Source organism: Pocillopora verrucosa, chromosome 1 (genome assembly GCF_036669915.1).
Source record: "Pocillopora verrucosa isolate sample1 chromosome 1, ASM3666991v2, whole genome shotgun sequence".
Taxonomy (NCBI): Eukaryota; Metazoa; Cnidaria; class Anthozoa; order Scleractinia; family Pocilloporidae; genus Pocillopora; species Pocillopora verrucosa.
Genome location: NC_089312.1, coordinates 766,342 through 788,934, shown reverse-complemented (window position 1 = coordinate 788,934; position 22,593 = coordinate 766,342). Strand labels below are relative to the sequence as shown.

General features: G+C 37.6%; 2 protein-coding genes across 2 annotated transcripts; one reads left to right on the top strand and one right to left on the bottom strand.

The window, feature by feature from the left end:
- Positions 1–1,094: 1,094 nt before the first annotated feature.
- Positions 1,095–3,209, top strand: LOC131785476 (GFP-like fluorescent chromoprotein amFP486). The gene is made up of 5 exons (XM_066164978.1): positions 1,095–1,175; positions 1,286–1,383; positions 1,633–1,851; positions 2,288–2,497; positions 2,997–3,209. Exons 1-5 carry the CDS (start codon positions 1,158–1,160, stop codon positions 3,127–3,129), a joined length of 678 nt encoding a protein of 225 aa, XP_066021075.1. The 5' UTR covers positions 1,095–1,157; the 3' UTR covers positions 3,130–3,209.
- A 6,179-nt stretch (positions 3,210–9,388) lies between these two features.
- LOC136284074 (GFP-like fluorescent chromoprotein amFP486) lies at positions 9,389–10,076 on the bottom strand. The gene is made up of 2 exons (XM_066173869.1): positions 9,886–10,076; positions 9,389–9,521 (listed from the first exon to the last, which is right to left on the bottom strand). Exons 1-2 carry the CDS (start codon positions 10,074–10,076, stop codon positions 9,389–9,391), a joined length of 324 nt encoding a protein of 107 aa, XP_066029966.1.
- Positions 10,077–22,593: the final 12,517 nt, after the last annotated feature.

The window sequence follows — 22,593 nt, the reverse complement described above, 5'->3', positions numbered from 1 at the left end:
ATCACAACATGAGACTAAACCCAATTAAATGTAAAAAGATGTTAATTAACTTTATGTCATATCCTAACTTTACTCGAAGACCATTTGTTGTGGACAACAACGGTATAGCACGCGTATCGACTTACAAGATTCTAGGAATATTTATCGATGGCGACCTAAAGTGGAATAGTAATGTTGACTACATATATAAAAAAGCTTGCAAGTTTTCAAGTTTTTAAGTTTTCATTGTATTATTACTTGTTAATTCAGTAAGTTACTGCAAGAGAGTTTAATAAACTGTTATTATCATTATAATATTTCCTTATACAATATTAGAATTACGTAATATTCGGCGACATCTGGCAAAGTTGTTAAGGAATCCTCTGTCCCAAATAAGGGGTTCGCTTGAGATTATTTTAATAAGTTTTAAAAATAACTGCCAGCGGTAGCTCGCCGGAAACGCTTAAAACGCACGTGGGCGTTGAAAGCTTTTTGTTAGTTCGTTTCTTTCCTTTTTTAACTCTTTGTTTGAATTTACTGTTAAAACTGTCAAAGATAGAAAACAATTGTAAGAAAGAAAAGGGGAATCTTCCTCAAAAGCGTGTTACTTAAGCGACAATCGCTTATGTCACAATCTGATTGTCTCTCTTAGGCAGATGATCATCGAAATCTTTCGATACCTAGGAGCAACTTAAGGTTATAGTTACATAACTGATTAGCCTTGAAACTTACTCTGCCAGTCTTGCAGGCCAGAACTGTGGAATCGCTCGGTTCCATCGAGTTCCATTTCGGAAAAAGAAAAAAAACAGTCTGTAATACTTCTTTAATAACATTAATAACTGATGTTAGGTATATTTAGAGTCTGTTTATGCCATATTGAACCTTCGTGCTTTGCTAGGTCGTCATGAAAACAGGTCACATAAAACGTTGTTATTTCCGGCAAAAATAATTCCCAGTCAAGCTTAAAAGATTACACAAACTGTCAGAAAAGGGTATAAATCTGTGTAAACGTTATCCGGCGCGTGAGACATATAATTGATCATTGCCTTTTTGGGTTGAGTGACACTTTATAAATTTGGGAAACCAAAGAGGTGTACCATCAATTTGATTCAATTGCAGGACACACCTCTTAGGCGGTAACAGTGCTCGTTGCTCGACTTTGCGAAGCAGATTTTAAGATGTCTCATTCAAAATGTGTAAGTGAATTGTAGTTTACATGGCTAATAGAATAGGCGGGTTAAGTGCCCCTCCAGATAGAAAATGTTTTTCTCTTGACGGTTTTTGATAATTTTTTTCCAATGTTCAGGTTTTAGCCGATACCATGAGGATGACGTGGCTTATGGAGGGCTGTGTCAATGGTCATGCGTTCACCATCGAAGAAGAAGGCACCGGCAAACCTTACGAGTAAGTTTATGTGAAATAACGATCAACCTGTAAGTTGTCCTTTTGCGTGGATGCATTCCGTTTGTTTCATCTGCGTATGGCTGTCTTGGAAAAAGGGGTTTATAATCTAAGCTTCATATAGTAACTCTTCCAGAAGTCATTGTACGAAAGTCACTTGTGTGATGAAAACGCACCAAAATAGTCATATGCTGGTGATTTCGTTAATGAAAGACTACCATATCGAAAATCCTCTTCATCTGAATATTTCAGAGGCAAACAAACGGGGACATTCCGTGTTACAAAGGGCGGACCCCTTCCATTTGTCGTTGACATAGTGGCACCAACCTTGAAGTATGGATTCAAATGTTTTATGAAGTACCCTGCTGGTATCCCTGACTATTTTAAGCAAGCATTTCCCGAGGGTCTGACATACGACAGGAAATTAACATTTGAAGATGGAGGGTGTGCCACGGCCACCGTGGAAATGAGGTGAGTAATTCCTTACTATTCAACTGTTAATCAGCCTTTTAACTTGCAGATTACACAAAGATCTTTGAGTTACATCTTTGAATGATCTAAAACAAAAATTATTTAAATTTTCTTGCATAATCTGCAACACTACACTACTGAAAATTCACGACGGATTTCCATGATGAATATCATCATGAAAGCCACAAAAGTGCAGTAATACAGCGACAACCGCTTTTCAAAAATAATTAGGCAAAACTCAGTTTGTACAAATTGATCTACTTTTTTTTTTACATTCGTCACTTTCTTCCTTTCAGGCTAATTTTTCTTTCAACATAGTAATCTAAGCTGTTGATTTAGAGGTTTTTATTCCATTAAAATCTTTTTACCTCGTAAGGTGGACTCAAAATGTATGTTTTATTCATTTTGCGTTCTGAAATGTTTCCTACTTCGACAGCCTCAAAGGCGACACTCTTGTGCACAAGACCAATTTCCAAGGAGGCAACTTTCCCTTCGACGGGCCTGTCATGCAAAACAGGACGCTAGGCTGGGAACCAACCTCGGAGAAAATGACTCCTTGTGATGGAACAATCAAGGGAGACACTATCATGTACCTTTTGGTCGAAGGAGGGAAAATGCTGAAATGTCGATATGAAAACAATTACAGGTAATTACGTTGGCTTCGACTGCTGTGTACAGACATGTATCTGACTTGATCTTAATGGGTTTCCCTCCCGAGTCCCTAAATAGTCACCCTCTGTTATGTAACTTTACAGTATAAATTCAGTCCATTGTTGTGAAATTACGTAATAAGAAGCGGCGAACATAACTCATATATTCAGAAGCAGTGCACCCGACAGTCTAGAGTCACCTCCGAGGTTTGCACGTTTTTTTCATTCGCCAAATTCGCTTAAATGTCCGAGTTTTGTGATCATAACTTTTGAACAGCAGCGGATTACAAAGCTGCAAAGCTGGATAAAGTTCCATTTGTGGACATTTCTCTGAAATTATTCTGATCGCTTACGATCATAATTACAACTCGAACGCGCTGTTCGGAAACTGTCTTCATCTTTGTGGTTACCAGGGCGTCGAAGTACATGACTCAATATCTATACTTCCTATTTCAGCGATAAATCACGGATCATTATTGATTTTTTTTCCTCCAGAGCCAAGAAGGTGATACACGTGATGCCACCGAGCCATTTTGTGGATCTTCGCCTCGTAAAAACCAACCTTGATAACAAAGGTTTGAAGTTTCAACTGGAAGAACATGCCGTGGCAAGAATCCTCGAAGTTTGAGGATTACTGGGGAGTCCCTATCATTGTGAGTCTCTCTTGTACAACAGCATGAGATGAATAAAGAAGAGCGTTTTCAACCTCAATTGGTTGTTGGTTTTACATGTCTTTTAACTTTCGATTGATTATGAGGAGTTATGAAAGGAAACGAACCAAATCCCTGCTTTTATTATTCGTTGCTTGCAGAGAGTGCGTAAAGTTCGCTTCACAGTTGTCAAGGCCCAGATTTTTCTTACACTGACCTATGATGATTACATAATTTTGATTTCAACTTTATAAATCATTCAAATCTGAAAGAAGATATATGAGAATTGGTGCCAAAAAGAAAATTGCAGCTCAGCTATCCCTGAAAACACTTCACTTTTCGACCTCCAGACACTTCCCTAAGAAAAAATAATGTGAGTTCAAGAAACTTAAAACTTCCTACACGTAAACACTAAATTGATTCATGTAGTTCTCCATGAATAAACTCTTCCCTTACTGGACTAATTGAGCGAGATGACCTGCATTGTTGAGCCAAGATTCGTATCACCTTAATAAAGTCAATTCACAAATTCTTCGCTTTGGCCAATAAGATTTTAAAATTTCGAACAAGACAAAAACCTCGATTATGAAATAGAGGATACTACATGGCCGCACGGAGATAAGAAAGTTTTCTTCCAGTCTTTAAAAACATTGCACGAGTATGCAAACATTTTTTCTCAAACTCATTAATAATGCACAAGTCCTCATTTGAGTCACATGGATACTTCTTGATATCCGGTAAAGAACAGATCCAAACACGCGTGATTAGATATCCAAACACACGTGTTAGGATATCCAAACACGTGTGTTTGGAAATCAATTTCCAAAAGAATGCAGTACTCGAACAAATGTTTATTGACTTCCAGGATTACAATCATCATTCTTTGCAGTTAAAATCAACGCTTACATTGCAATTCAAGAACATTCCAGAATTCAACTGATCTAACATTCCACGCACACTGCCTTCACCTTCCAAAAGTTCACTGCTAGTGCTCGTGGTTTCCGTTACGCTACTAGATGTGCAAGGTCCAAGTAGTTTAGACGCTTTAAGAGTGTCTCTGTAAGAGCGGTCCGATCGATTTTGCTTTTTTGAGACACGAATTTCGCTCATTTCTTGTGTGTCATAAGACATTCATGTACCTATACTTAAACCACAATCCGTTTGATCGGATCTCTTTAACCTCAGTTGTAGTCCTGAAAAAAATATCAGGGGGTCCTTTGAACCATCCACTTCATCTCGCCAGAAGTCAAAGTTGCCTGCACTCATTCTAAGGTTCGTGCGATTTTACGACGAATTGTCAATTCCGATGTGTTACGCGCGCGACTTTTGATTGAAAAAACCTGCAGGCGCCATAACTTAAAAGAACGTGTCAGCTGAATGAATCAAATCTCTATCATTTTGCATACATTCTTGGGAACAGCAAAAATGACTTAGAACAAACATTCTAAGTATAGTGTTCATTCCGTGCAACGGGGAAAAAATTGAAGGTTCTGACGGAAAAGAAACCTTATTTTATACCACTGATGACAAGCAAAAGGTCATATGGGTACCCGGTTAAAAATGTATTGATAACTCTATTAAGAACAAGTCTCTGTAAGAATAAAACATCTTGGGAAATGAAAATTTTCAACCCTCCTTGAAATTTTGTATGCAGTTAGGCACTCAGGGGGGATGCACAAAAATGCCCTTTTTAAAGGTCGCAGCACTCTTGTTGCCATGGTAACAGCGACTGCTTGTTCGAGGCCTGGGGCTTCATTTTCATACAAAAACGTCGCAAAAAAAATGAGTGAAATGATTATTTCTCTATCTCAAGCTAAATACAACATTACAAATTGGCACTTCTACCATAAATAGTAACATGATTTGTCTTCACTTCGATGTATTTCATTTTCCCTGTGAGTGAATGTGAAGACACCAATAGATTATTCATCTCGGTACAGTTTCGGTCATTTTTGTTGTGGGGTAAAACAGGGAAAACGTTTATCTGAATTTCTCCAAAGTACAGCGATTCTGGAACTGAAACTACCCATCTACAAGCTTAAAGAAAGATGAAAATAGCGCAATCTCCCTGTGATTTACACGAGTGGAAGTCAAAGGTCTTTTTAATTTTCCACTGAGGTGGCCGGCTCATCAGGAAGAAAAAGGAGATCGTTCGGTCCAATAACGTTGGTCTGTAGAGATTATCAAGCTAATATCTGAGAAGATTGTAACCTTTGGTTCATCAGTGATAGCATTAATTATTTCAAATCTGTTTTTCTCGGTCCAAGCGACACCAAAAATAGTTCCTTTGTAATTTTGTAAACACTTTCTATAGCATTTTATTTTCAAGAGAAATAAATCTCAAGGCTCCAAGCCAATATAACGTTCGAGCACGTTTTTTTTTTTGGTTGTTTTTACTGAGAATGCGCAGAAATCTGCTGATATATCTAAAAATGTCCATTTTTCGTCTTCTTTGGGGCGACCGATTGAAACTTCAAAGAGAAATACAGCGTAACGCCATCATGACAATGTACATGTTTAGGACAAATGACCGGTGTGAGGATAGTTTCGTGTAGATCAGCCGACTTCAACATGTTTTAAATGACGTACAAGTATAAAAGTATATCTTCAGAGGACTTCGGATAGCTCAAATTCCCATGAAAGAAGGTGCAGCACTTGGAATCCGGATGATATGCACACGATTTGAGGCATATGTTTGTAGTTACGTCGAGTAGTCCTCCATGAAGGTTGATCAATTTTTTTTTTAAAAGATGTCAACCAGAGGCGAAATTTCTCTTTGGGATATTGCTCATAAGATAACATTCTTTCAAAGCCATGAATGTTTCATTTTTCTGAAACATTTGTTGTTGAGAACATTAGATGTAAATATCGCCAAATTATGCAATACGTGATTTTGGAGCGTCGTTCCCGAATTGCCCCTATAAAAAGTAGAGGCAGGTCTGCAGAGATTTATACATATTTAAAAACTAGAATATTATAAAAAGCTAGGTGGGTAGTTTCAGTTCCAGAATCGGCATACTTTTGGAGAAATTCAGATAAACGTTTTCCCTGTTTTACCCCACAACAAAAATGACCGAAACTGTACCGAGATGAATAATCTATTGGTGTGTTCCCATTCACTCCCAGGGAAAATTGAATGAATCAATGTGAAGACGAATGATGTTACTATGTATGGTAGAAGTGCCAATTTGTAATGTTGTATTTAGCTTGAGATAGAGAAATAAACATTTCACTCTTTTTTTGCGACGTTTTTGTATGAGAATGAGGCCCCAGGCCTCGAACAAGCAGTCGCTGTTACCGTGGCAACAAGAGTGCTGCGACCTTTTAGAAGGGCATTTTTGTGCATCCCCCCTGAGTTCCTAACTGCATACCAAATTTGGAGAAGGGTTGAAAATTTTTTATTTCCCAAGATGTTTGATTCTTACAGAGACTTGTTCTTAACTTGCACTAGCTGCCACATGGCCTCCATGTGGCATCACGGTACGTATCTTACGAAATCACAGCAGTTGTTTTGTTTTATACTCACTCGCGTGCGAGCTTTGGCCCAAATGTTCATCAATTTCCAAAATACTGAATGACTGACATTAACCGCACCTCAATATATGTGTATATATCATCTTAATTTAAACCCTGCCCCACATTTCAGGACAATACCTGGTTAGTAAGCTAGAATTTACATAAAAATCACTAACGGGAACCTGTTGGAACGAGTTCTACAAAGATAGTGTTAATTTTCCTTGACATGTCGAGATGAACTGCATTTCTAGTATTTAGCTGCTTTTTCCGGCCGTTGTGCAGCGGGTACTGGCAAGTGCGACGTGGTTGCCAGTTTTTACCCATGTTTCCTCTATGCTTTTCGCAGATCCAAAGTTCTTCAAGTTGATCAGGGGAAAGGTCGTGTGGCAACCCTGACCTGTTAATGATAAGCTCATATTCTTGTACTGTTCCTCCAAGCTGACCTAAGTGACATGCTTGTAGATGATCATTGACATCACCTCTACATTCTGAAAGCTTTCTCAACCTCGCTGAAGACTCGCTTCAAACTAAAGCCTCTCTGTTTCGAAAAAGCACTTGCATGCCATACTACACTTGCAAGCCTTCCAGAAAAAAAAAGGGTCAGCGGGTTCACCCGCAGTGGTTGATGCGGACCTTTGTTATGCGCGATAGAGCAATCGTTCAGCTTTAAATTCCAAATTTTAGCCCCCAAACTTCGACACATAGACTTACAAGAGGAGTTCTTGGACTGATTCTTGAAGAGAATGCAGCTGCAATCCAATGTTTCAACAGGACATTAAGCGCGAAACATGGCTTTAGTTTTGGAGTATAGTACGCAACAACGAGTCAAAGAAGAGTATCGATAGATGCCGACCGCTGAAGTTTGGAGTTATTTGCTGGAGTTATCATAAAGTTCACCAGTTTGGGGAGCGAGGAATATCCAAAATTTCGCATAAACTCAAGATGCAACGAAGGTTAGCTGTATTTATGACGAAATCTGCCCAGTAGTTCGATTTTGGTGTAGGCGAAAAAATCGCGAATGCTCGTACATGTGCTGATTCAAACGGTCATAACTTTTGAAAAATCGAAAACGTACAGGGGTTTTTGCATATTTTTGCCTATAAAGGTCTAAAGTTAACGGCTGTGTAGGATAGAATCGTCAACCTGGGAAATAATTATGGCCCCTAATGCAGTCAAAAAATTATTTCGAATCAAACCAAATCTAATTTAGTTCTTTCCTAGGTAAAGTCTTTCTGTTGACAGAGTTTCAGGCAAAATTATTTTTGACGCGAAATTGACCGGGTGGAAATAAGAGAGAAAGCCTCTAAAAACGGTCGAAATTTGCTCAATGAACTAATTTGATAATTGGCTATCACTCTAATTAAATCACTGAGTGTTTGAAGTGAGCAGGGCGAAGAAAATTAATAAATTCCAGATGTTTTTATATTTTTCTGCTTCCAAACATCTTATTAGATGAAATCAAGCGGAGTTTTTGATGGTCTGATCTGGACTTGAGCAATATCAAACAAGAAAGAAAAGTACTTTTCATCAGTCTCAGAAAGCTTTCCAACAAGAGTTTTTAAATGAATTATGACGAACCCCTGAATAAACGAAAATCAAATTAAAATGCTTTTTATACACCTTACATATCACACAGTTTAAGAATACAAAAGATTTTTGCAGTGTGGTACGAGGACCGGGCTTTTCAACTATTGAAGTTTTCGATGTCGCAAGAGGTCAAAAAAGGGCCTTTTGCAGCTTTGACTATGGAGAGCTCAAAAAATTTTATTTTAACGCATCTCCGGAAAATAATGTGGTTTTATTTACCTGCTACCAAAGATAATGTATTGGGGAAAGTTCGAGGGAAAACTTTTTTCCCATGCGAAATGCCCTGGACCGCTCTTACAGAGACCTTAAGTATTACATCTCGATTTAAATTGGAAATATTGAAAAAGATCTTCACAAGTAGAAACTTTTTTTCGAAAGTTTTGGTCTAGAGCATATTGCACATGCAATGAACCACCGCGAAGAATAAAACACGCTTGTACCAAACATAAAATAAAATAGATTCTCATTAAAAGCAATACAATAAGATATTATGACAGTAAAACTGGAGATATAAAAATGTAAAACTTCGATCATGAGTAAAAATATGGTTTCGCTTAATTAGATTTCATTCTTTTAAAATTCAGGCTTTCACGTTCATACCTAAGGTTTTTGTCTTGTTCAAAATTGTAAAATCTTATTGGCCGAAGCGGGGAATTTTGTGAATTGACTTTATTAAGGTGTTGCGAATCTTGGCTCAACGATGGAGGTCATCCCACACAATTAATCCAACGAGGGGAGAGTTTATTCATGGAGAGCTGCATGAATCAATTTAGTGTTTACGGGTAGGTAGTTTTAAGTTCCTTGACCTCATATTATCTTTTCTTGGGAAAGTGTCAGGAGGTCGAAAAGTAAAATGATTTATAAAGTTGAAATCAAAATTATGTAATCACCATAGGTCAGTGTAGGAAAAATTCGGACCTTGACAACTGTGAAGCGAACTTTACGCACTTTCTGCAAGCAACGAACAATAACGGCAGGGATTTGGTTCTTTCCCTTTCATAACTCCTCATAATCAGTCGAGAGTTTAAAAACATGGAAAACCGACGTCCATTTGAGATTGAAAACGCTCTTCTTCATTCATCTTATGTTGTTGTACAAGCAATGTTGAAATTCACAGTGACTCTCCTGTAATACTCAAGCTTCGAGGATTCCTGCCACAGCATGTTCTTCCAGTTGAAACTTCAAACCTTCTTTATCCAGGTTGGTTCTGACAAGGCGGAGATCCACAAAATGGCTCGGTGGCATCTTGTGTATCACCTTCTTGGCTCTGGCGGAAGAAAAAAAAACAAGAATGATCCGTGAGTTCTTGCTAAATTGAGAGGTTTAGTTATTAAGTCATCTACTTCGACGCTCTGGTAACCTCAAAGATGAAGACAGTTTCCGAACAGTGCGTTCGAGTTGTACTTATGATCTTAAGCGATCAAAATAAATTCAGAGAAATGTGCACTGGAGCTTTATGTAGGTGTGCAGTTAATCTGTTGAAAAGTTGTGATCACAAAATTCGGAAATTTGAGCGAATTTGGCGAAGAAAACATGAGCAAACCTCTGAGGTGACTTTAAACGTTCGGTTGCACTGCTCCTGAATATATGTGTACTTGTTTGTACACAGCAGTCAAAGCCATTGTAATTACCTGTAATTGTTTTCATATCGACATTTCAGCATTTTCCCTCCTTCGACCAAAAGGTACATGATAGTGTCTCCCTTGATCATTCCATCACAAGGAGTCATTTTCATCGAGGTTGGTTCAGAGCCAATGGGAAAGTTGCCTCCTTGGAAATTGGTCTTGTGAACAAGTTCCTGGACTATGCACACTGACGCCATCGTTCCCCTGACCTGTCCCTCTTTCAATGCGGTATGCATTCTTTGGCAGAAACAACGGCATGGCCTCCGTTGCAGTATCTCCTGACGCTATCGACGGACACAGAATCCTGTCACACATATCTTTTCCAGCCTGCGGCTCAGAGTGATCGTACCTCACGAGTTCGATTCCCTTGCGATGTCTGAGCTCTCGTAGGGATGATACCAGCGTACTGTTCTAATAGCAACCTGCTGCAACCTCTTAGAAAGGGCTTTTTTATTCCTAAATTTTGTAATTTCATGGTGACAAAGAAACTTTCAAGGACCGAAAGCACTGATAACCAGTCTTCTTTACAGCAGTATACGTAACAGGTTACTTCTAGGCTTTCCTCCTGTCTTACAACAACGCTATTCACATACCAATTGATTTCCCTCTAGGTAAACCATTCTGCTTGCTTTTCCCAGAACTTCATCGCTATGAGCTTCATTGCCCAGTCAACTACTACAAATACTCCATCTCACTTCAAAGAACTGTAACTGCATTGTGTACCCAGAAGTAGCACCTCTTACTACTTCAAGAACACTCTCCAGCTTCTCACAATCCACACACCTCCCCTTGTGGCTAATAACATTGACAGCGTTATGACTGCATACTCTCTGAAAGTCAGTGTCAACAGCATAGCTCAGTGCAAAGACCCTACAGTGATCGGCACATTTGCTATCATCCTTTGTGCAATGATTACGGTATGTAGTCTTGAAATACAACTTGCTCTCCTGAAGCCTCTTGCCAACTTCTTTACACCAATCCTGTTCTACTCCCATGCGTTCCAGTTCGTCTATAATTTAATCGGATTTCCTCTGTGGCCTTTTGAACTTCTAGTACTCTCCAAATCTTTGCAATGGTTCATGTATTGATAATATTAATAATGGTGCACTTAACCCCTGTGCGCACCACGTTAGGTATGACAAACTCTTAACCGTTCTTATGTTTGATGGTGCGAGTACCGTAGGCTGGTCTTGATAGTAATATAGCCTCATAGTGAACTCTAAGAAGTGGTCCAGCTGACGCTGTTACGTTGTTTACGGATTCTGTGACGCTGGATTTTTTCAGTAGACACTCCAGGCCCCTCACTCTCCGCCTGTGCTCCTGTTCTCTTTACTTGTCTATCGGAGGGGTTTTCAAATGTCTGATGTATGCATTTAACTCGTTGGCTGAGAATCTGTCAGCATCAATACTCAGTATTTAAGTCTTAACTGCTTTTGTGGGAGCATTCTGATAGGCGACCATAAGGGTTTGAAGGCCAACATCGATAGATGTCTTGCACTTCTGTTCATGGTCTACGACCGCTAGGAATAACGCTTTACCATCTCATGGAGCCATAACATTGCACACCACCTGGCACGTTTCCCCAGCTTTTCTAACAAATCCAGATTTTTCAGGAAAGGACCATTTTTCCCAACAATCTACTTGGGATTCTAAATGTGTAATTCTGAGCTTTTGTATAGCATCGGCAAGGCTATCAATGCATGCATTGAAGACTTGAACTGGATCTTGGACATTTCCCCTCGCCGGTCTGAAATCCTGTATTTCTATATATGCTTTCGTCAAGCGCCAACACGGCTGAAGGAGTCCACATTTCATCATTGATGTTATGTGATAGCCTGGAAGACATTGGTCTAATAGGTGAGCTCATGGCTATTTCGAACATTTCTAGAACAGCATCTCTGTCTGGCCTTCGATAAAAGATCTAAGTTTTAGATGAATGTTTACACACAAGCCGGGCAACATGCTCTCAGTCAACTGGGCGCGAGTGATTAAAACTAGCACGCGCGAGCGAGAAGTCACGCGAGAGAAAGACATCGTGTCTCCACACTCAGATGCTTGCTTCAAGCTTTTCGCCGAGACCCTTGTACACGGGCTAACTGTTTTAGCACCAGGGACATCTGTTTTGTAGTTTATAAAATATCAACAAAAACTGAATTAATACAAACCGATATATCTTTCAGTGTGTCTTGCAATTAACTTACCCAAAAGGCAGCTACCTCGAGATCCTTAATACAGGCAAGACACCAGTAAGCTATGATTACTGAAGTTAAGGCATATATTTGAACTACGGATAAAGACGTAAATGTGAAAGCGATCTTAGCAGTAGTGAACACTTCTTGAACAGTAGTGTAAATAGGGCCTGAAAAAATTCAGGCCTATTAGGGATTTGAACCCATGACCTTCTGCGATACCGGTACAGTGCACTACCAATTGAGCTAACATGCCAGCTGGGGACTGGTCATTATGTTGGATCAAAATAAACCCGTGAAGTGGTGAATAAGCGACTGTGAATATTGGAAAGTCATATCTTTGAACTGCGGAGAAAGACGTTAATATGAAAGCGAACTTCGCAGTAATGAACACTGCTTGTGCAGTAGTGTTCATAACTGCAGTGTTACTACTTGAGCAGTAGTGAACACTACTGCTTAAGGCATTTCCTTAAGAATTAAAGGTGTGAAAGAGACGAAATGAGTGATTCGTACCAATAAGGCGACGAGGAATCCATTGCTAAACAGAGAGGTGCCAAACTCTCCAATTCCTGAACGTTTGGAGCATGTTGTTGGAAGTTCTCAATTGGAGACAAACTTAAGCAAACCAAACCTGGTACACGTGAACATGAGCTGGAGTTCCCAGGTTATCCTTTAGATGCTAGTCTGTGTGTTGTTTTTATTGTAAAAGAATATTTGGAACGTACCAAACACCTTCGTAAGGGTATTACAAGTCTATTTGTTACATATGTTAAACCATACAAAGCAGCTAATAAGAGTACTATATCTCGTTAGATTAAGAGCACTTTTAGGTCTGGCTGGTATTGACATAAGTCGTTTTAAACCTCATAGTGTTAGGGCATCATAAACCAGTGCAGCTACACTTGCTAAGGTACTTCTTGATGCCATTCTCCGAACTGCTGGTTGGTCAAGACACAGCACCTTTGCAAAGTATTACAAAAGAAAACCCAAGAACATGAGAATTTGGCAAAAGTTGAAGTTTGATGGTAATTCTATTGAGTCATCATAAGGTGCTATGGATCACATGCCCATCCTTACTTGCTTATGTAAGTTATTAAGATTTGTTCGCCTTTCAAAGTTGATTTCTGGGATTGGATTGCGCAATCTCATGTGACTAGCACCTCATGATGACTCAATAGAATTACCATCAAACTTCAACTTATAGGCAAGTCTCGTTTAACTCTTAGTTTATTGAGCTACTTATGTAAAACAGTCGGAGTTTTCTCAATGAACTAATTTGATAATTGTCTGTCACGCTAGCAAAATCGCTGAAAGTTGCCCAGGGCGAAGAAAAATAATAAGTGCAAGATGTTTTGATATTTATCTGCTGCCAAACATCTTATTAGAAGAGATCAAGCGGAGATTTTGATGGTCTGATCTGGACTTGAGAACAAAAAAGAAACAGTACTTTTGGCCAATTTCAGAAAGCTGTCAAACGAGTGTTTTTTAATAAATTATGACGAACCTCTGATTAAATGAATAACAAAATTCAAATGCTTTTTATATACCTTACATGAAACACAGTTTAAGAATACAAAATATTTTTTTTGCTGCATGCGGTGTGATACGAGGACCGGGCTTTTCAACTTTTGAAATTTTCGATGTTGCAAGAAGTCAAAAAAGGGCCTTTTGCAGAGTGGCCTATTAAGGCTCAAAAATTTATTTTAACGTATTTGGATAAACTAACGTGGTTTTATTTACTTGCTACAAAAGATCATTTATTGGGCAAAGTTTGAGGGAAAACTTTGTTCCGATTCGTAATGCCCAGGACCGCTCTTACACAGATCGAAAGTATTACATCTCGATTTAAATTGGAAGTATTGAAAAGGATCTTCCAAAGCAGAAATTTTATTCAGAAGTTTTCGTCTAGAGTATACTGCACATTCAAGGAACCACGGCGAAAAAAAGAACATGTTTGTACCAAACATAAGATGAAGAAATTCTCATTAAAAGCAATACAATATGACATTATGAAAGTAAAACTGGAGATATAAAAATGTAATAATTCGATCATGAGTAAAAATATGGTTGCGTTTAATTAGTTTTCATTCTTTTAAAATTCAGGCTTTAACGTTTGCACTTCGGTTAAAAGCCGGTGCCAAGCTAAAAGTAGAGACAGAGCGAGATTTGTATCGAATACAGAATAAAATCTCTCAACGAAACCTCTGATACAAAACACCAATAAAATACCAAGTAATTATAAGATTTCACGCGAAAAGTGATATTTTCACACGGTAGACAAATTTCTTATCTTTGCGCGGCCATGTAATATCCTCTTCTTTATACTCAAGGTTTTTTCTTGTTCAAAATCTTAGAATATTATTGGCCGAAGCGGGGAATTTGTGAATTTACTTTATTAAGGTGATACCAATCTTGGCTCAACAATGGAGGTCATCCCGCTCAATTAGTCCAACGAGGGAAGAGTTTATTCATGGAGAGCTGCTAGTGTTTACATGTAGGAAGTTTTAAATTTCTTGAACTCATATTATTTTTTTTTTGGGAAAGTGTTTGGAGGTCGAAAAGTGTTTTCTGGGATAGCTGAGCTGGAATTTTCTTTCTGGCATCATAACTCCTTGAAATCAGTGGAAAGTTCATAAATACACAAAACCAACTTTCATTTGAGATTTAAAATGCTGTACTTAATTCACCTCACGTTGTTGTTCATGCGATATTGAAAATTCATAATAGCAGTGATCCCCTTGAAATTCTCAAACTTCGAGGATTCTTACAACAGCATGTTCTTCAACTTGAAACTTCAAACCTTCCTTATCAAGGTTGTCTGACGAGGCGGAGATCCACAAAATGGCTCCAGGGAAAAAATCAAGTACGACCTGCGATTATCCTGCTAAAATGAGAGGTCAACTGAGAGAATTGAGTCATCTACTTTGACGCCCTAGTAACCTCGCAGACCGAAGTAAATCTAACGTTAGTAATTTTGGTAGACTCCTTTCTTTGTCTTTACCATTCAACTCCAAAGGTGAAATTCGTATTTCTCCAATTAAACAGCAATTTATTTCGTTACGAAGAAGTACAGAGAGTTTCAGGACTATTATTGATTACTAACATCTTCGAGTCGATAAGTTCCCTTTTTTTTCCACGACAGGCCCGTCGGTGGGAAAGATTGGTCATACGCGCGAGAGTGTTGCCTTTGAGGCTTTCAAAGTACAAACCATTTCAGTACACAAAATGAGTGAAGTATATACTATAAGGCCACCGAACGAGGTAACAAGATCAAAATGGAAAAAAACATCTAATCAACAGTTTACCATGCGTGCTGGTTAAACAAAAAGAATTAACGAGCCTGAAAGGAACAAACACAGTCGCGAATAATTGTGAACGAATCAAGAGAATACAGACTGTTAATAATCTTTTGAAACGATGCAACAGAACCAAAGATGAGACTACAAAATTTGCTCTACATAACATCATTTTGCCTGGGATATCCCTTTAAAATACATTTTTTAAACATGAATATCGGCGATAAATTTTCGCATTTTCACATATATCGAGCTAAAATGTGTGTTGAGTGTAGTACATATGACGGACAATTTAAAGACTTTAGGCAAAAGTAATAAAGATGCCGCAAGAAATATAATTCTCGCTCAGTTTATATGAGAGCACTTGTTTAATTTGACTCACTAACACATTCAACAGTAAATTCTAAAAAAGAATTTAGCAAAGCAACAAACTGATGAGCATGATGTTAAATTTTAAATTTTTGCTATTAAAAAGAATTAAAGGTGTGAAAAAACGGATCCCGCCCCATGTTATATAATTTTACTCCGTGTACTATTATGTAACTGTAGGAGACTAAACCAAAGCTTTCAGTCAAGTACGCGATGTATATTTTGCCTTTTTTTTCTCATAGAAATATTTAAATTAAGGTCCCTAGCATTTTCCTGGTTATTAGTATTCTGTAAAGGTGTGAAAAAACGGATCCCGCTCCATGTTATATAATTTTATTCCGTGTAGTATTATGTAACTGAAATATTTAAATATAGCTTCCTAGCATTTTCCTGGCTATTAGAACGAAAATGCAACGGAAAAGTTAATAATTATGAAAAACTTAACTAAAAAATTGTTATTCTTTTCTATTAAAAAAATTATTTTTAGTTTGTTCGGTTGTTCTTGCCTCAAAAATCGAGATCATCTGTCTTTACTTAAACCTCTCACAAACAAACGCCCTCGCGTTTCCATTTGACAATATGTTCTGTTCGGGTAGGTTTTAAAGGTGAATGCTTTCTTCCTTTTTGTAATAACAGAAATGTAGCCAAAAGACAACAGAACAGAAGCTAAACTGTGGGGAGCCCTGACCAGAAATAAAATAAAATTAATAACTACACAAAACCAACATTCAATTAAGGTTGAAATGATGCTCTGTACTCGCCTCACGTACGTGCGGTAGTCATGTCGATATTGACAATTCACAATGGTTATGATTCCTTTGTACTCCTCAAACTTCTAAGATTCCTGCCACGGCATTTTCTTGCGGTTAAACTTCAAACCTTCCTTATCGTGGTTGGTCTTGACGAGGCGGAGATCCACAAAATGGCTGTGTGATAATAAAAAAAATTAAGAACGATCCGTGATTTTCTCGTTGAAATGAGATGTGTAGATATTGAGTCTTCTACTTATGTTCTAAGCCCAGGTAACAGTTTCTAAACAGTGCGTTCAAGCTGAAATCATGATTGTAAGCGATCAAAATAAAATCTGAGAAGTTTCCACAACTGGAGCTTTATCAAGCTTGGAAATTATGTAATCCGATGCTACCGAAAAGTAATGATCACAAAATTCGGGAATTTTAGCGAATTTAGGCCAATGAAAGAACAAGTTAATCTCGGAAGCGACTTTCAACATTCGAGTACACTGCTTCTGATATATTTCGCCAACCCATAGTTTGTACTTCAACGATGCATGTGTCACCCAACAGTCATTTTCTAATTTTAGTTCAGACAATATTTCGGTCGACTCTTTCGTTGATAACTAACCTTTCAACCTCAGGAATGAAATTCGTATTTCTTTGGAATAGTGAGAATTTCCTATCACTGTCAACACCTTCAAGAAGTTAAGTTCGCCGCTTCTTATTACGTAATTTCATAACAATGGACTGAATTTATACTACAAAGTTACATAACAGTTGATGACTTTTTAGGGACTCGGGAGGGAAACTCATTAAGATCAAGTCAGATACATGTCTGTACACAGCAGTCGAAGCCAACGTAATTACCTTTAATTGTTTTAACACCGACATTTCAGCAATATCCCTCCTTCAAGCATCAGGTACATGATAGTGTCTTCCCTGATTATTCCTTCACAAGATGTCATTTTCTCTGAGGAAAACTGGTGAAGGCTGGCTCCGTCTGCATTTTTTTGGTACAAAGAATCACTATACAACGCTTCCCTGGTTTTCGTTTTCTTCATTTTACATCCAGTTGTTTTCTGTCCATATTGTAAATGTCAACACGGCTAAGAGTGGTACAGGTTTGGATAACTTGAGCGTGAACATATATATGTTTTAAAGTTCAGGTCGTAAATTGAGAAACATTACGTGCTTGTTATTTCCATAGCACGAGTTTGTGGCTGACTCGGTTCCTTTTTATTACCAAAGCACTTCATTTTAACTGGTAGGATCTCAAGCTGTCGGCTTGTTTTAGTTACGATAGATGAGCGTGAGTAATTTACTGTTCACTCAGCTGACAGTTGTACATTTTGAAACGAGTAACCTTTCATTAAACTTAGGCACACGAATGTGCTATATATATATATGCTGCTCAATGCTAGTTGTAATCATTCTTGGGGCACTCTCAGCTAGAGACGAAACGTGATGAAGGAAATAAAAAAAAAGTTACAGCAGCAAGAAGTCTTCCTTTTTGCTCTTCACCAGTCTCCGTAAAAAAAATAAATAATAAAAAAGTATAATTCTTGTATATTTCCGGTACGTGAAAGAAGAGTTTCGTTCACGAAACCAGAAAGTGACCTCCCATAATCCGCGACAATACTTAGCGCTTAGTCACGCTCACTCCAGAACCGATGGGCCTGAGGTCACAGTGATATACACCGGACAAAATCTAAAGTCCAATACTTTTCGGCATGGACTAAACATATCTCTATAAGTATATGACTCGATAATGGTTCGGAAGAACAAATTATGGGAATAGATTTTTTTTTACAGCTGTTTGGAATGGCGTGCAAATAACCTGTGACTCTGAATACAGAGAACCGATCCGTCGCCTTTCAATTATTCAACCTTCGTTATTTAATTTCTTACTTCGTAGTTCATATTCTCTAAATAGTGGCCTATATCAGAATGGAAAAAAAATTTTTTTTCGCTTGTAAATTTCGGCAGCAGCCAAACAGGGAGGGCAAAATTCATTCAGGTACGGTTCGTACATACATACGTTCATACATACATCCGTTCAGGTCTTGACATGACGCCTTTCACTACCTTACACACGTGTGACGTATCACATCAAGTGACCTGGATTGAAACGTTTTCAAAATGGCCTTCAAGGATAGCAATCAATGAATCTTCATTGTACTCAGCAGGTAATTTAGTGTTAACAACTGAGTTGAAAACGTAAATTGGCCACCGTAAAGAGTAAAAAAAGCTAAAGTTTCGAGCGTCAGCCCTTCGTCAGAACGATTCTTTGTACTCACTCTTGATCAAAAAGATCATTCCAGACACTTCTTGTATTATAAATGTATCTTTTGTTAACTTGTGTGAAGAAAGTATCAAACACACATGGCAGACGTCTATTGTGAAAGTTATACATAAAGACTGCGATATTAAGAAAGACAAGGTCAGGCAGTTTAACAATATTAAAGCATTGCAAATTGGACTGGAATGCTCACGAAATTTAGAGAAAGTAAACACTCGTATTGATCTCTTTTGTGAAACGAACAAAGGCTGGGTAGTTGAAGAAGAGGTGTTACTCCAAGAAATTAAACCATAGGTTAAGAAAGGATATATTAAAGCATAATATAGTTTAACCAGAATATCTGAATTCACATAATAACGAAGTTTAGAAAGAATTCCAATGTTGTGCTTAATCTTTTCAGCATTGTGGCGTACTTGACTTTTCCAAGATTAATTAGAATATATTACAATACTCAGATATTTTATTGAGTACTCTTGGTTTAAGTTAAAGCTATTTAAAGAGAGTATGACATGAAAGGGTAACTTTCTTCGTGGAGGGTGGAAAATGACAAAGTTCAACCAAGTATGAATATTAACCAATTCATTGTTTGGATTCAAGGACTTTAAGATTTTTGTGTTTATAAAACAGATTGGCATCATCTGCATATAAATGAAAATCTAGAATTTCAGAGCAGTTACTTAAATCATTGATATCTACAAGAAATAATAATGGGGCCGAGAACTGAGCCTTGAGGAACACCACAAGAAACAGGATGAGGATCAGACTCAGTTTGCCCCAAGGAAACATATTGATATCTTTTTGTAAGATAGGAGATGAACCAATCTTTGGTAACACCACGTATGCCATAATAATCTAGTTTCTCAATCAAGATATTACGATTTCCAGTATCAAAGGCTTTACTGAAATCCAAAAATGTACTTCAAGAAAATTCCTGGCAGTCAATTGCATGTGAATCAAGTCAATGATGCTTACGATAGCATGATCCGTGGAGTGTTTCCGTACGGAAGCAAAACTTCTTACAATAAAATAATTTTTTCTTCTCCAAAAATTATAAATTTTTTTATGCATTAACTTTACTAACAGCTTGTGGAATAGATAGAGAATAGAAATAAGACGATAATTATTTAAACTTGTTTACACACCCTTTTTAAAAACAGGGGTAACTTAAGCTATTTTAAGTAAATCAGGGACAATTCCAGTAGAAAAAGAGGCATTGACTATAATTTCTAGAGGTGCAGATATAACATGTTTGGTAGCTTTTAAAATAGCAACTAGTATGCTGTAAGGCCCAGTAGACTTATTAGCATTTCGCACAATAATTTCATTTTCAATTTCAACTGTTGTTGTGGGAAATAGAAAGAAACTGTCTTCTGTCTTGAGGTGGGGCTGTGAGGTACCGAATGGAGGATTTATTTACACGAGGAATATTCTTTGTCAAATTATTTCCAATATTAGCAAAGAAATTATTAAAAGCATCAGCCATTGACTTAGAATCATTTAATTCAACATCCTCAACAAGTAATTTATTTAATTTTTACCTTAGGTAGTTATCCATGGCTTAGATTTCATTCTTTATAAACGTTGAGAGAGTTGTATGAGAGGGAAATGAACATCAATTATGCCTTTATGAGACTCTAGTGTAAAAGGAGTCAAACATTATATTAGGATCAGGATTAGCATGTAATACACGTTTCTCCGTTCGTTTTCCTTTTACTTGGAAGACGATGGCTCGTTGATATATCCTCTTTTTTCAGGTCAACTCCAATCTTTCGACCGAGCTCCACAACAATTTCGTTCGTATCTTCCCGCGTGTCACTAGAAATCTTTGGAATACCCCGGATTTCCATGCAGTCTCGTCTCGAGTATTGTTCAAGTTCGTTAAATGATTCCTTTAAACCTTTTAGCTGGTTTGTAGTATCCATGATATATTTTTGTTAGTAGTTGGTAATAATTAGAGTTTGCAGTGGCGATAGACTTCTTCACTTCATCAATCGATCTGCGAAGAGGCTCTAAAGCCTCCTCCAACAAATTCTTGAATTCTTCTGTCGTTAGACCTCCCATAATGGTACGTAGATAAATTAGGACAACATATAACGCGAAAAAATAAGAAAAAAGAGGAAAATGCAGCTTTGATAAGCTAAATTCACTGTAAATTTAACGAAGCTCAAAAATTACCGCCATCTTTCTCGCTGACCGCAAGGGTAGGGTGTAACAAGATAAATAACAGGAAATAAACTGAAATGTGTCTTCGTGGATTTGAAGACACTCAGGGTCAATTGTTCGTTCGAGGCTGGTTGCTTATTTGAGCATTACGTGTGAAAAATTTGGTTTTACACAATATGTCGTTTATTTGCGCATTTAGGATTCTTTAACCTAAGAGGAATGTATTGGGACCAAAAAAAGGGAGAATTTTGGCGTTAGTTACCCTTTAGGCAACTCGCGCCGGATTTGCGGGCAAAGATATTGATATATTAAGCAGGAAACAAGATGTGTTAACAGCGAAGAAACTTCCTTTGTAACTGACCTTCTAATTCAAAATGATCAGCACGACAAACTTCATGTTTGGGGAAATTGTTGGAGAATTTAATTAATGTCACTTGGAGAAAATTCAACTCAAATTAAGCAAGATTACTTCTAGTTGGTATCTTCCTTTGTTGTGTTTTAGCTAAAGAACGAAAACCGTTTTGTTAATTTTAACTACAGAAAACAACAGTCCGACCCTTGTCTATTGTATATGGTAACTTTTAGTGATCTCAAAGGTAGGAAAGAATATAAATTATGCGTGAAAACACAACGACGCTGCGCGCGTCATAAACAGGTTAAAACTTTACGGAGGTACCATAAAAGTTACATAACCTTATGCAATATTACCTCATTCAATATTATGGAAAAATGGAAAAATCGACCCGCGACAGTTTGCGCGTTACATAACCTTATGCAATATTACCTTATGCAATATTATAGAAAAATGGAAAAATGCACCCGCGATAAACAAAAGAAGCAATGAATTTGCGCCATTTGGTGGTTTACAATTTTCTTTTCTTTCGTGACAGGCGAAAAATTTGCTTGATACAAGTTATGCATGAAAACACAACGCCGCTGCATTACATAACCTTAGTCAATATTATAGAAAAATGGAAAAATCGACCCGCGGCAGTTTGCGCCACGGGTAATTTAATTAGGAATGATACTTAACTATTAACAATAATGACAAACAATCTTTTCGTGATTGGCACCATAGAAATGCTACGCAGGAACTCTATCAATCTGCTCAATTCGACCGTCTCTGGCATTCATAATTTTTCTGTGGATCACAATATGAGACTAAACCCAATTAAATGTCAAGAGATGTTAATTAACTTTATGTCATATCCTAACTTTACTCTAAGACCATTAGTTGTAGACAACAAAGGTATAGAACGTGTATCGACTTACAAGATTCTAGGAGTATTTATCGATAGCAACCTTAAGTGGAATAGTAATGTTGAGTACTTATATAAAAAGGCTTGCAAGTTTTTAAGTTTTCATTGTATTATAACTCGTTAATTCAGTAAGTTACTACAAGAGCGTTTAATAAACTGTTATTATCATTATAATATTACCTCTACAATATTACATTATGCAAGGTAGAATTACGTAACATTCGGCGGCATCTGGCAAAGTTTGTAAGGAATCGTCTGCCCTAAATAAGGGGTTCGCTTAAGATCATTTTAATAAGTTTTAAAAATATCTGACAGTGGTAACTCGCTGGAAACGCTTAAAAATGAGGTAAAACGCACGCGGGCGTTGAAGGCTTTCCTAGTTCGTTTCTTTCCTTTTCTAACTCT